Raw genomic sequence first — 14,504 nt, 5'->3', positions numbered from 1 at the left:
GTTTCTATTTTTATCATCTTAAACTTCAAATTAACACAATCTAGATGCAATAAAACCATCGGAAAGTTGTATATCAAAATCTACAATATTACAACTCACACACCAGCACCTTTGCTTCGTAATTACTAATTAACTTCCCGAAGTAGGACTTTTCCCCATCATTAAGGATCCATACACACCACACTTTCCACTAAAACTAAAAAGTTAGGCTTCAGATGGGGGATCCACATTGTCCTGTTCATTTTATGCAATAAAACCTCCATGGGCAGATGCAAATTGAATACTTGGCAGGGGCATGAATATATTATCTACCAGTAATATATCAAAAGAGAGAGGCTAGGGTCTAGGTATTCGCCTAGTATTGACAGCATAAGGCAAAATTTTGGATAACTGACAAGAGGCTCATGTATTTACAATATCAAAGAATTGGCCCAGGCACTTGGTATAGCCCGTAATTTTGTACTAGACAAATCATGCTACTGTTTTCTACCACCCAATGCTCACTGTTGAACTGGGAATGAAGCAAGCATCAGTGGTTTCCAATTGCTCCCAATGGTAATAATATGCAGGAGCATGTCAACCAAGACAGTTGATGACTTCACATTGAATGGCATGACTATGGTGTGTGCTATAATTTGTTCTGGCGCGACTTTGGCGAGCAGGCCTTTAGCATTATCTGGTCTTAGCTTCTCGCCGCTGGACCTGTTGACAAATGTGGAAGTCAGTACACCTATAATCATAAACAGGGGTAAAGTCAAGTAACTTTTAACTTTTATGAGTCATACATACGATAAGCAAACTAATAAAGTTTCAGTCCTCTAGGCACAGAAATTTCATGAACTTGTTCATTTTCTGCAATCAACCAAGGATTTTGATATTGTCCTGACCAGTTCAATACTCTACACAAATTATCTTAACACTGATACAATAAGATTTTCCAATATATAATAATTGTAAGGCATGAATCTCTGTATTCATTCCATGATCCTTTTTTTGTTTCTCTAAAACATACAATGCAACAATTATTATTCAATGTCCACAATTTTTTTATTGATAAAACATTAATGAAATAAATTGGAATCCATTATATAAATGCATCTAATGCAGAAAAGTATAGTGGCAATTACTAAAAGAAGATAGTAATGAGAAAATTCTATGAACAGCTATATTAAAAGGGAAATGAAACTTCGAGCTTGTGGAATACCTTAATGCTAGATATGTCTTTACTATATGTGAGATGGCACATATAATCTAAGATCATGTTGTAGGCCGTGTCATTGTAGATAACCCACGCCCAACTGGGAAAACACCTGGAAAGCCTCCCTCTGGTTCTTCGACTTCTAAATAAGCAGCAAATTATAGGTTGATCAGATAAAAAAGAGCAAGTAAAACACACTAAAATGATGAGGCAGAAGCAGATATAACTAAAGGTAGAAGCAGATATAACTAAAGGTACTCCACATAAAATTAAGCCTGTTTGAAATTCCAGAAAGACAAAGAAAGGTAATATTTTTATGAGGTCTCATGGCCACTCCAACTAGTTCAATACACATCCAGAAAACCTAATCCACTGTATAACTAAAGGTAGAAGCAGATATAACTAAAGGTACTCCAAATAGCGCACAATATTCAGGGTATGCAGATTGAAAAAAGTTCAATGCAGCACAATATATCCTCACCAGTCATTTCATCACCAGCTTGAGCCCCAGCAATTCCAATACATGAGTACAAAGAATCGTCATCTATTTTCAATTGATCATATGCAATGTATACGTCCTCAATAGCAGCGATTTCGTACAAAGTAGTAAGATCTTTGATGCAAGATATATCCTGAACCAAATAGCGTACTATGAGTATCTCAATCTTTACAATGGTCTTCTAAGTAACACTTTCAGCATTGATAAAGCGACAAAAAAAATCTATCCAATATTATTCTCCATGAGTATATCTTTAATCTCTAAATAAACTGGAGGACATCATTAAGAAATTTCTAGTTTACCTTCCTTGGAACAGAAGAAGCTTGCAAGTGAGCTAAAAGTCCAAGCCAGTAGCCATTTGACTTGATCTCAGCTTCATGTCTCATCAGAAGCGTCCGTTTTGCCTACAATTTCAATATTAACAAGTTAATTAGAAAGGTGGTCATGAGAATTCCACTTTATCTAAGAAAAAAAGAATTTCTATTCTAGAAGAAAAAAGCAAAGAAATTAACCCTGTCCAGCTCCCTTTGGGAAATCTTGTTGCTATGCAAACCTCTAAGGACATTCTTGCATGCATCAACAGCTTTGTGAACCTGAATGTTTATTACAGCTAAACCTGTGAGGAGACTGGAATAACACCAACATATTTTTGCTGTATATGAATCTAAATTACGCACCTTGCCAGGAGTTGATGTTACAGATATGACATACCATCCGAGATTCAGCCTATCAAAAAGGTTCAACTCGAATGAGACATCATATGTCAAGCCAAGTGAATCTCTGACCGTCGTAAAAAGTCTGCAAAGAGCATGGAATATTACAAATAAGCACATATAAAGAATTAAAATAAATAAATAAACATAAATAAAAGAAAACAATATCAAAAACTCAGATAACCAGAGAGGTGATTCGCATGCAAAAATATGTTCAATACTGATACATGTTTATGAAAAGGTAAGGTTACACATGTAATATGACTAATATCATGTCCTATTATCTTGATGTAGGACTCATCATAATGCCCTCAAATCATAGTAATCAAGTAGAGTGTCGTTAGACAATCAACCTGCTTGACAAGTCCATTCCCCAAACCCAGTATCATTCAAATACCTCCCATCTGTTTCAACCTAAAAGGGCTTTCCAGTTAAACTAAATGGAAGACGAGATGACCAAAAATCACTCTATCCCAGTATCAAATAAAACCTCCAACATGCACGTTCAGATAATGTTGGCTGGTACGAAATGGCTGTGACGAATCAGAGAACCTCCCACTGAAGAATTATTAATATTGGGTAAGATTTATAAATAGTCCTTAGGGTTTGGAGTGATGCTCAAAATTAACCTCGTGGTTTAAAGATGTTTAATTTTACCCCTATGGTTTGCGAAATTAATCAATGTTGGTCCAAATACTATTTTAGACAAAAAAATCCTACATGTGCAAGGATAAATTTGTCATTTTAATTTTTTTTAAAAAAGTAAAACGAAAATTGAATTAAATAGCTTCTGAAAAAGTGAAACTTAAAAAGGAAAACAAATCCCCCTGAAAAGAAATAGGAGGTTGTGGAATTCTGTTTTTTTTTTTTTTAATTTCGTTTTCCATAAAATTTCTAATTTAAATTTTCTTTCATTCTATTTTTTGATTGAGATGAGAAACTTATCCTTGCACATGAGAAAGTTTTTGTCAAAACTAGCTTTTGGACGAACTTAGATCAACTTCGCAAATCACAAGGGTAAAATTAAACATTTTGAAACCACAAGGTTAATATTGTGTATCACCCCAAATCACATGGACCATTTATAACTTTTACCCTATTAATAATAGTCGGTATACAGCATGGAAAAATAACATATTTTGGGCACACATTGCAGAGCAGGCAGATAATGAATAAGGAAGAGCACATGCAGATAATTCTCTACTCATGGAAATAATTACCTGGAATTTATAATCTCAGCCAGGAGCCCCATTGTGATGCCAAAGAAAAGCGGATGACCACGGAGTTTTCTTTGCAGATCCTTCTGAATATCCTTACCCTCCACAACTAGCTCTGCAGATTTCAGCTGCGCATCTGCATAACCAGCTTCAACACATAAAATACATCTCAAAAATATGCAAATCTGATACCTAATTCCAGATTCGATGCAACTCACCATCACTAGAAGAAATATCAGTGATCGACTCAAACAGGTCTTTACCGTCAACAGTGAAACCCCAACGATTTGGTGCAGGACCTGCAATATATGCACATGCTCTCTCATCTGTATCTTTCAAGAACACCTGTTTGAAAGGAAATAAACTATTAGCATATGCCAAACCGTTATAGACATTCCAACATCCAAACAAATCTATTACTACTCACTTGCTGAGACTGCAAATCAGAAGATGGTCGAAACACAACCGGATTATACTTCTGCTCAGTCTCAAATTTTTTTGCTGATTGTACTGTTCCCAAGTAATCAAGAATACAAGACTCGATTTCCTCCTCCGAGAAGTCCCCAACAACACTTACCTAAACATATGTATGCAGCTTAAAATGAGGAATGATCATTTTTCTTACAGAAAAAATAATAATAAATTAAAAATCAGCAGGTAGGATATGCACACCTCCATGTTATTGCCAACAAATTGGTTCATCACTGCATCCTTCACAGATTGCAAAGTTAAATTTTGCAATGATGTTGGTGTAGGTTCTACAAAACGCTCATCCCCGTCCAACATTGCCAACATGAGTTTGTAAGCAGTTGAGCGCTCCAAGCTTTTAGGGATGGAGCGATAATATGACAAATATAATTGTCTTGCTCTATCAAATGCATCATCCAGCCAGACACTATGCTGCAAGTCAGCAAGCATTACTGTCAATCATCTGTCCTAAAATTCATATATTCTAATGCATGCCGCTAAAATGGAGATGCCCTGTAGAAGACATAGACCAAACATGCGGACAACACACATAACAAGAAATGCCCCAACATCCAAAAATCAGCACATAGAATATAAGTCACGATGAGTTTACCTCAAGTACCATGTGAAGCAATTGGAAAGCGGCACGCATCCCATTATCTCTTAAAGTGAAACGGAATTCCATAGAAATAAATTCCTCCGTGGACTCCAATGAGCAATTAATCAAGTGATTCACACAGAACAGTTCTACCTGAGAACAATGATGCATATACATGAGGCAGTCTCAGCAGAAATGAGGGAAGCTCAGATATGTATAATATTAAAAAAAGATTACATAATACCATATTTAATGATCTATATTATCAAGTGATGTAAATGAAAACACAAACAGCAACTAAGTGTGGATCTGACACTTAGAGCTAGTTAAGATTACTCCAAACACCGTTGGAGCCTAGATTTCTAAGGGAAATCAGGGAAAGCCTTGAAGTATTTCAATATGGAATACTTTGAATAATAGTTCAGAACTGAATTCGTGCAGGTCTGGGCTAAACCCCCTTTGTAAAATACTACCAGACATTCCCTAGACCTTTCTAGACATTCCCTGCTCCTTTCTAGAGCCCACAAACAACATTAAAGACTCCTAATTCCCAGATTACATTAAATGCTAAGACAGCTATCAGACAACTACCCCTTAAGACTTTAAACAACATTTAATAAAGACATTAAAGCATACAGAAACTACCAAGAACTACATCTTAATTACTTGCATCATCAAGGTTCTTATATTATTACTATGCCACATAGAAATCTCGCAACTACTGTAAAGTAAGTTGGCATCAACGAATATCATAAGCATCAAGTCCCATGAAATACTACTATGTTAAACTGGAATTTAATTTTTTTTTCTCGGGGTAGTTCTTTTTCTTTTTCCTATAAGAAGCACAAGTTTGTTTATTTAAGGAAGAAGCTCATCAACATACAACACAACTAGACACTAAAGCCTAAACCCAGAGCAAAGAAAACTCCGTAGTCCAAAAAAGTGAGACCAATTGAGGCAGTATGGAAAAATTGTAAAACGGCTCACAATAAATAGGCCAGCACTTTGCTATTTGAACAATTACTTGTGAGATGTGAAAGCTAATTCACATAATGACCCTTTGTTATACCTAATTTATTTAACAAGCCCCAATCTCAAGATATACTATAATGCATTATTCAAGATGAATGAATCTCCTATTAAATCTAATATACATAATAGATTAGGAGGGAGGGAGGGAGGGAGGGAGGGAGAGAGAGAGATAACATACCTGCTCCCTTGAAAAGTTTCCAACACGACCTCCCTCGCTAAGAGTTCGTACACCCACAACAACAGAACCCTTTGATTCAGGACTTTCAGTTGCCCGTCCACCACCAACTATAAGCCTCATCACACCTCCCCGAGCCTCACTTTTCGAAATCTGTGATTGAATATAGAACAAAGACATGAATTTAGTGTTAGTGGCTAACTCGTGTGTATATTTTCATCAATAACAGTGAAAGTAACTAAGCACAAAAAATTAGAGAAACTATAGGTGCGGCATGACAACTAAAGTTTCAAACTGAGGTCAATCTCAGCCACAATAACACTATATTGCCAATATAACCCACAATAATGTATGACATGACGTGATTAAGCTGCCCTCATTCTTTCACATATTTTTATATTTCAATCTTCTTATACAATGATGAGCAATGGAAATTTCATTTAATAGAAGAGAAACTATAAAACAAGTATATGACCAACTAAAACATAAGCAAGAGATACCTTGTAATTTACAGCAATTCCATTTGAAAGACGAGCTCTAGTGATCCCTGTTTCCTTGTCATAAATTTTTGTCATATTTGTTTCTGGGCTACAGGTGATGAAGGATGGCATGCGCTCCTGCCTCAATTCCTGCAACTGTGATGAAGATATCAATTCTTTTGGCACTTCAAGCTGCACAAACAACAGGAAACCAGTCAACAATGAAGTAAGTAAGAACTTTCCAGAGACATCTAAATAGTGAAGTTAAGGAGGAAGCAGGCCAAGTTTTTAAGGAAGGACACCTCTGGCTCAGGTTCAATGAGGTCCTCCAATCCAGCTCTCGTAGCAGCTGTAATCTCATCAGGGGAAATGGTGAACTCAGTTTCACCCTTTCCATCAACATGCACTTTCTTTGGAACACAAGCAATGATCGCTGCAGGAAGGGGTGCAGTAGGCTTTCCAAAATCAGAAACAAATTCCAACACCTTGGCGCCAATAGAGTTAACCTACACAATTACAACAAAATAAAAAAATGAAAATTAAATATTTAAACTTAAAAGATTAAACAAAATTTTGGGTCATCAATTTCCAGCATTGCCTTAAAAATATAAACTTCATTATTTTTCCTATTTTGATGAGAACAATGATACTATATTTAAGGACTGCCTAAGACCCTCAATTCGGAAGCAATCACTACGCACACTATGCACCATGATCCAGATCGTACAAACCAAAACAGAATATATTTTGTGCTCTGAACAATTAAAACGGAAGCATCCACTATATCCTTTATCTATTTATAATCAACCAAGATTCGTGGTGTACTTTAACAAATGAATTAATTTATAAAATAAAATAAAAAATGAAAAGTAGTTAATCAAGATAAATACACTTTAACTTTTTTTTTTTTAGACGAATAAATATCCATAGATATATTCACGACTTCACTGAGTCACTGCCACAATATTACATACACCAGAGCAAAAGCATAAATCTGCTTTTGCCTATTCGGCCTTATCGGGAAACAGAACCCTAGCAAATAACACCCATTCTAGTACACAAAGTTATAATGTATATAATAATTATTAAATATCCCTTACCCATGTTGCTACATGAATTATACATTTAAGAGATTTGATACATTAATATATAACTATATTAATGTATATATAATTATAATATATCCCTCATCTATGTTGCTATATGAATTATACATTTAACACATTCTTACTAAATCTAATAACCTATCCTTAACTATGTTACTAAATATATAATTCTAGTACCAAAGTGAGCCTAGGCATTATTCTAATGTGACCTGTAATTCAGAATGGTGACCTTACTAAGCCTGCTCGTAACATATACCAGAGAAAACTGCCTCTAGGAAACACTAATACACATAATTAGCATAAATAGGACTGCTAAGTAGAATACTACCATTCTAAATGTTCTTGTATGTGTTTTTTATGGTTTACTTGGACACTATTACATTTACAATACCAAGTGACAATAACAAATGATTAATGATTGAACATTACCTCTTCAAGAGTAACAGTTCCAGCAACAGCAACCAGACTGTCATGTCCTTGTCTCTGATCCATTACTGTATGGCCCAGCGCATCACTCTCCATAATGAAATCCAAATTATCAACTGAAGATACATTATCTATCATAGCCGCCAGATGCTCACTATCTTTTAATAAAGCATCTATATAACGTGTCAATTCACCCTTAGTAACACCAAATTCTTTGAGCCTTCTAACCTGCAGAAAACAAGAGATGTAACTGCAAAGTTTAGTAATCAACTACACAATAATCCACAGAAAACATACTAACATAGGAAGCAAAATAAAAACTGAAAAGGATGGTCAACTGAAGTTCATTAGAAATGAATGAACTGGGAAGTTTGTTTTTTCCAAGCATGAAGGGATAAGTGCAAAAAGCTTGAAGCTGCAATATCAAGAGTACTTACTAAACAATGAAGTATGTTTTCTCCATGCAAGTAGAAAAAGTAAAAAAAATTAAAAACAAATTAAAAAAGTAAAAAAAGAAGGCTTATTGTGTATAGCTTACAGACCAAGACATCAAAGTGGCCAATCATCATGCTCAGTTTTTATAACAAAAAAAGCAAAAGGAAACAAAACATATTTTTTATTGATTCATAGGTGCGAAATTCATTAAAATAAAAATGGTGAAGAGTAAAGTTCCAAGGTCAACTTTTTTCTTTTTTCTTTTTTTGAGAACAAATAAAGGTCGACTTTGTAAAGTTGCAAACTATTGTCAAGGGTCCCATCTAAACCACAGTACAGGACTTCTCTGTATTGATAAGCATGCAAACTATACTCAAAACCCACAAACAGTTTTCCAATTCCAGTATGCAAGACGGAAATGCAAACCTCGTGAACAGCAACTCTTATTGCAGTTTGCCAATTCTTGGGTTCGGCAGTTACAGTAAGAGTAGTGACTGTGCATCCTTCCCTTCCAGAGTCACTATGATCCAATTCAATTGAAGTAAATGGTGGGTTTGAACTCTGCAATTTTTTACAATTAGCTCAGTCAAAACGGACAGCATGGTATATCAAGAAAATACTCGCATATATAGCACATAATAGGAATTCAGCAAAGTGGCAACTTTGGTACAAACTGGAAATTTTGTGGGTAAAACTAAAAATGGACCTTGTATCTTGTATTAATTCGGAAATGCAAAGCAGAAAGAAATATTCTCTTCATTAGAACATTTCGCAAGTCGCCATATGTTCGAACCCTGTTCACAGGAATCTGCAGTAGTTCCACAACACATGCTTAGAAAGAGAGAGCGAGATAGCGGTAAAGAAATTTATGTGATTAAAAATCAATAACCATATTAAATAAGAATTTTTCAGACCAAAAATGCTCATAGTTTGAAGAAACTCTACAGTCCCTTGTACCTTGCAGAACATATTAAATGAGAAATTCTGAATCAATTCATGCTGAAAAATCTGTGGAGGCTTCAAATGCATACTACTTCCAGGGAGTGACCAATTATGCTTCACAGGAGGACGAACAGTGTGCTTTTCCTTTTTAAGGAGTTTTGTTTGATCAATGGAATTAGTAGATCTTTCAGTAGGCAAATTTCCAGTCAGGCCAACTGAAAGCTTAGGGACAAGGAAACTAGCCATTGCACCAAACGCACTAGGAGTAGGTGCTGACCCATTTTCTTGGCCAGTTTGTCCAAAGACAGCCTGCGGTAAAGAAGCTAATTTTAGTCTGTCCATGATTCTAGAAGTGAATCAATAAATACAAATAAGACATGATAAAGGTGAATTCTTGCATACCTCAATTTGGTAAATTGTTTTTGAGATGTTGTCAATATCCCCAACAATGTATAAGGTTGCATTTGCAGGGAAGTACCAACGCTCATGAAATTTTCGCACTTTATCTACATCCCACTTCTTAATCTGCTCCTCTAATCCAATCGGGAACCTTTTGCTTAGCTTGTTTTCAGAGTGCAGATGTTGTAATAACTGTACTCAAGATTAAAACATGCAGAAGTTGAGATAATGCTTAGCAATACAAATTCAATAACAAGCTAAAATATTATGAACCTCCCTAGTCCAAACCTGGCAGTCAACGCGATAATCTATTGTATTCATCATCTGTAATTCTGAAAGTATAGCCCGCCGTTCCTTCTCAACCCGAGAAGAAAGGAATTTTGGGTGAAAAGCAATCTGTAGCATCAATGAAGCAGAAGTAAATGAGACCTCAGAACTACAAACGTCTTATATCAATTTTTTTTTTTTTTTTTGTAAAACAGATCTACTGAATAATGTATGGTAAAAATGAAAGGACTGAATTGAAAGAACAAATCCATACTAAGCATGTAGTTCAAGCTCATATAGGACAATTGATCATTAATACCTCATTCAAGGCATCCAGCACATTTGGAAGGAGATCTTCATCAGAATCCTGGAAACCAACATATTGTTGTCATTATATTTATAAGACACTAGGTTCTGATCATCTTAACTACTTTTTGTTCCTTTTTGAAAACAAAGACTTTTATTGCAAGAGGTAAACAGAAGCAAGAAACAAAAGCCGCGGACAAGAAGTTCTAAGTGAGCTACAGGAAACAAAACAAAAAGATAAGAAAACTACAACAGGACTAGAAAAATGGACGAAGTATAGTATTTAATTTAACTGAAACAGAACCCCACAAGGCAGACAAGAATCTAACTTCCACCCCCACTCCATTATAGTCATCAAAGATCCATCAATTCCTTTCTGCCCAAATTACAGCCGAAGCTCTCCAATCCCAAAGAGCTTTAGCCCTTTTTTCACCGCCATGGAAATTCAACTTGACAGAAAAAAGCACCCTGCTACAGATGCCCAATGCCCAGCTCACCCAAGCCTTCTTCAACAATCTCAGCTTCTACCTCCCCACTGCATCTATGACTTTCATCAATCATCTTTATTGTTTTTAATACAATTTTCTTCTTTCCTATCAAAATTTACATGACTCTTTGTATTATTAATCTCTATTTTGTCCAATTACATAATAAAGTTTTGAGTCTTTCAACAAGATATATTTATAGATTTGCTCATATTAATAAATTTAAGCATTCTGTTTGAAACATCATAACCAGAATAACTGAATACTGTATCTATTAGTTAACTTGGGTGCTGACTTGGATAAAATCACAAAATATCATAGTTAAGATATAAAATAAAAAATAAAAAAGCAGTTGCTGACTGTTAGCGTAACAGAAAGGGGGAAACCTTTGTACTAAGTGGCGAATGGATGTGAAACACTGTATGATGGAAATCGGTGTAAGCATTGGATCGAGCCCCCGTCCCAAGAAGTTTCTCGCGTTTCTTACTTCCAAGGAAAGCAACATGTTCAATCATATGTGCAATTCCTTGCTCATCCTCTTCCTCGTCGATTGATCCTACATGCACTTCCATGTGTGCTTCAAACCTAAAACTCCAACAAATGTGCTCTTTGTAAGAGAAAATGTATGGAAAAAAAAATCTTTAATATTATCTTTCAACATAAACAGAGAAGTATAAGCCAATAAGATCTGCTCATGTAAAGAGGCTGAACCTGTTTGGCGGAACTTTATTTGGTAAAATCAGATAGCGCAGACCATTTTTCAGTTGTCCTCGATACAACTTTGGGTGAGATGGAAGTTCAGAACTTAGAAACCCCTCTACCTCTGTTTGTTCTACTCCAGGATATACTATATCTGGCTCCTGTTTCTCAAGAATACCATCTGGCCAAGATGTACTTGCTGCATGTGGCTCATCTGGACCTACGGTTGCATATGGAATATGCAGATCCTTCACCTAAAAATTATATGGATCAGTATAAGTCAGGAAATGTCTTGAAGCATGACTAATAGTACAGTAGAATGTTTCCCATTGAAATGCATCAATAAAAGTAAAGTAATAATAAAAATTGTAGAAATACAAGGCATTCAGAATTCCCAGTAGACTACAGCAAAACTGTCCAAAGAAGTCACTTCCAATCAACCTACTACATTTGTGTGAAAGAAGAAAAGCCACAAGGAAAAAACACGTGTATATGTCCGTTCTGTGCAAGTTCAAAGAAAAAACACACATCGTGAAAGAATATTTTTTAGGTCAAGCAGCAGGCAACATTTCAAAGAACTGCAACAATTCTGTGATGAACATTTCTATGGCCCGGAAGGAGAGAAATTAAAGCCAATCCATGCCAACAGTACAAAAAGATGTTGGATGTGAAATTTCAACAGAAGTAAATTTGGGTTGCCCACTTACAAAAGCCTTCTCAAGTTTACGGTTGGATAAACAGAAAGAAGTTCTGTCAGGAAAGGCACTTGGTGTGGACGTCCTGAGGCGAAGACGACTTCTACTTTGCCATGAAGAGCTTCTGCTTTGGCAAAAAGAGCTAGAAATGCCGTTATACTTTCGGGGAAAAGGAGCTCCAGTCAAAGGCTCTCCAAATATGGAGATACATTGTTCCCAACTATTCCTCTTCTTTCTTGGTAAACTTGATTTACCCGGACCAACTTGAAGCAGACGTCTTTCATCCCCAAGAAAATGCCCAGAAACATGAAATTTGTCAGTCATATCCAATGCTGCTAATAATAGTCTATTAACAAATTAACCGATTAACATTTTCAGGTCAACACAAAACGATTATTGAACTTGTTAAATAGGTTGAGAGCTATATTCAAGTCAACACAACACAGCAGGAATATGAAAAGATTTGATTTGTATTATCTATGAGTTTAGTTCTGTTCATGTTTTAATCAATTCTGTTTTCTAATAAAAAAATTAAAATAGTTATCTATAGTTGAAAGTATCTTTTAGTATATTTAATTACTTGTCCAGTTAGTCAGGGCTAACCAAATTAGCAAGGAGCAAATAATCCATTAGGATGAAACTTGAAGAATAGAAGAATATACCTGGTCTGAGAAGAAAATAAGGGTAGACGAGGGCCCCTAATAGAAACCACAGAATTCTTCGCCCGCCTTTTTGAATAACCATCATCTCTGCATATTGTCAGACCAATTTGGGGAATGCTTCCCACCAGAGAACTTATAGCCGCCATTGCTGTCCACAGATATGTAATCCAACATCAAACATTAGACCTAAAGATCTTGCTACTTTAACAGATAGGGATAGAATATTTCATGTACTTTATTGTAACTTATGATAAATAGTATTTTTATTAGTTTTGCAATTTTCCCCCAATGTGCTGTCATTTGAACTTTTGGCTAAATAATTGCAACTGAATCATAACTAAAACCACCGTACGTCGCTACAACAGAAAGAGGGACAAAAAGATTAATCTATCGGCTAGCATTGTTTTTGAGGAGGACTAACTCTTAAACCATAAAGCCTTTCAACCCAAGCAACATGTTCAGTTCAGAATAGAATACAAAGTAATTTAGTACTAAGCTGAACCCCTGTAAAAATAGCCACAACTGAACCATATTTTGGTTTAAATCAGATAGCCACAACTCAAAATAACCGAAACAAGTACAAATCGGATACGCGATATCACACTGACGATCCCCCTCCTTGTAAAAATTTTCACAATAGTCCTCGGACAATTATTGTTTGAGGCTGGCAGTGGCATTAAAATACTTAGCAATGAAGAAGCGAGCAATCAGGAATATTGGAATAAGCTAATCCAACATAGAGTCATCAACTGACTCCCGAATTTGTTATCCTAAACTCAAAACATCAAAAGACGAACTAAGGACTACACAAATTAACAATAGAACTAGAGATTAAAGAAACAAACAGAAGAGACGCCCGGAAGGAGAGAATTGATCAAACAGCGTTTAACCCTAAAACTTTCCCCAATCTGTATCCAATTGAAGGAGAGAATTGAAGTAGATACTTACGCTTTAAGGAGTATCGAAGATGGGCGAACTTTAGGGTGTGGAGATTGGCCGGAAGAAGAAGAAGAAGAAGAGTCGGTAGCTTCAGCCTTTAGGTGGATATGGTTACACTAACGGCCCCTTTCACTCATAATTTCTTTTCTTCTTTTTTTCTAGGTTTTTTGTTTTTTCAAAAGCCGACCCAGCCCGCTGAGCACGACACAAACCCCTAAAGAATGATTTAGATACGTAAGAACGTAAATAAATCGGATACATGGGGATAATACTGACTTTTTACCTTGAAAAAAAAAAAAAAAAAAAAAAAACTTAATCAGCTCACTGATGAAGAGGGAAATCACGGAATCAGCTCCGGCCGTCACCAGCGACGCTGTCTTCCAGAATGGATTGGAACTCGGCTCTCCATTTCAGAACGGTCCTGCTTCTCGAGGCGGATATCGGGGCGGGAGAGTTGGGGATCCGGTCCGGGTAGGCTTGGGCTTGGGTGAGATGACGCTGTGGAGAGAGACTTAAGGAAGAGGAGATGAGAGGTTTGATCTGAGTATTAAGATAAGGAAGAGGAGGAGAAAGGAGCAGGAGAGGACAAGATAATGAGCTTGAGATTGATGCCGCATTGAGGCTTGGACCTCAGTTTTTCTGATGCTTGACAGAGAGGGAGAGTGGGGGGATCAAGGTAAAGGGGACTTCTTTTTTTATTTTATTTTTTTGAAATGTGAATGTGGGACTTCTTGAAGAGAGAGAGGAGACAGAAACTTGACGGT

The 14,504-nt window shown here is 36.1% G+C and overlaps 1 protein-coding gene across 5 annotated transcripts; it reads right to left on the bottom strand.

Annotated features, from left to right (window-relative positions):
• Positions 1 to 241: 241 nt before the first annotated feature.
• On the bottom strand, positions 242 to 14,494 carry LOC112191251 (stromal processing peptidase, chloroplastic). 5 transcript variants are annotated; one of them, XM_024330581.2, is made up of 27 exons: positions 14,066 to 14,488; positions 13,750 to 13,954; positions 12,802 to 12,949; positions 12,152 to 12,416; positions 11,457 to 11,698; positions 11,132 to 11,330; positions 10,274 to 10,321; positions 9,976 to 10,083; positions 9,691 to 9,879; positions 9,304 to 9,597; positions 9,053 to 9,154; positions 8,773 to 8,907; positions 7,915 to 8,139; positions 6,682 to 6,885; positions 6,401 to 6,571; positions 5,904 to 6,053; positions 4,709 to 4,846; positions 4,300 to 4,527; positions 4,055 to 4,204; positions 3,846 to 3,972; positions 3,631 to 3,763; positions 2,375 to 2,495; positions 2,210 to 2,290; positions 2,000 to 2,101; positions 1,680 to 1,830; positions 1,205 to 1,340; positions 242 to 702 (listed from the first exon to the last, which is right to left on the bottom strand). In XM_024330581.2, exons 3-26 carry the CDS (start codon positions 12,945 to 12,947, stop codon positions 1,258 to 1,260), a joined length of 3,792 nt encoding a protein of 1,263 aa, XP_024186349.1. In that variant the 5' UTR covers positions 12,948 to 12,949; positions 13,750 to 13,954; positions 14,066 to 14,488; the 3' UTR covers positions 242 to 702; positions 1,205 to 1,257. The 5 variants fall into 5 exon arrangements, with proteins under 5 accessions (XP_024186349.1, XP_040372463.1, XP_040372466.1 ...); XM_040516529.1 differs by having other exon boundaries at positions 2,210 to 2,495; positions 14,066 to 14,492; XM_040516532.1 differs by lacking the exon at positions 2,210 to 2,290 and having other exon boundaries at positions 14,066 to 14,490.
• Between the last annotated feature and the right edge of the window lie 10 nt (positions 14,495 to 14,504).

This window comes from Rosa chinensis, chromosome 3 (genome assembly GCF_002994745.2).
Source record: "Rosa chinensis cultivar Old Blush chromosome 3, RchiOBHm-V2, whole genome shotgun sequence".
NCBI classification, from domain to species: Eukaryota; Viridiplantae; Streptophyta; class Magnoliopsida; order Rosales; family Rosaceae; genus Rosa; species Rosa chinensis.
This window is presented reverse-complemented; position numbering and strand designations above follow the sequence as displayed.

Excerpts from the sequence above, each read along its gene's own strand:
- LOC112191251 (XM_040516530.1), bottom strand. The coding sequence starts at position 12,947 with ATGGCGGCTATAAGTTCTCTGGTGGGAAGCATTCCCCAAATTGGTCTG. Across the intron at positions 4,847-5,903 it reads GAAACTTTTCAAGGGAGCAG|GTAGAACTGTTCTGTGTGAA; the intron begins GTATGTTATCTC and ends CATTGTTCTCAG. Across the intron at positions 2,102-2,209 it reads CCCAAAGGGAGCTGGACAGG|GCAAAACGGACGCTTCTGAT; the intron begins GTTAATTTCTTT and ends TTGAAATTGTAG.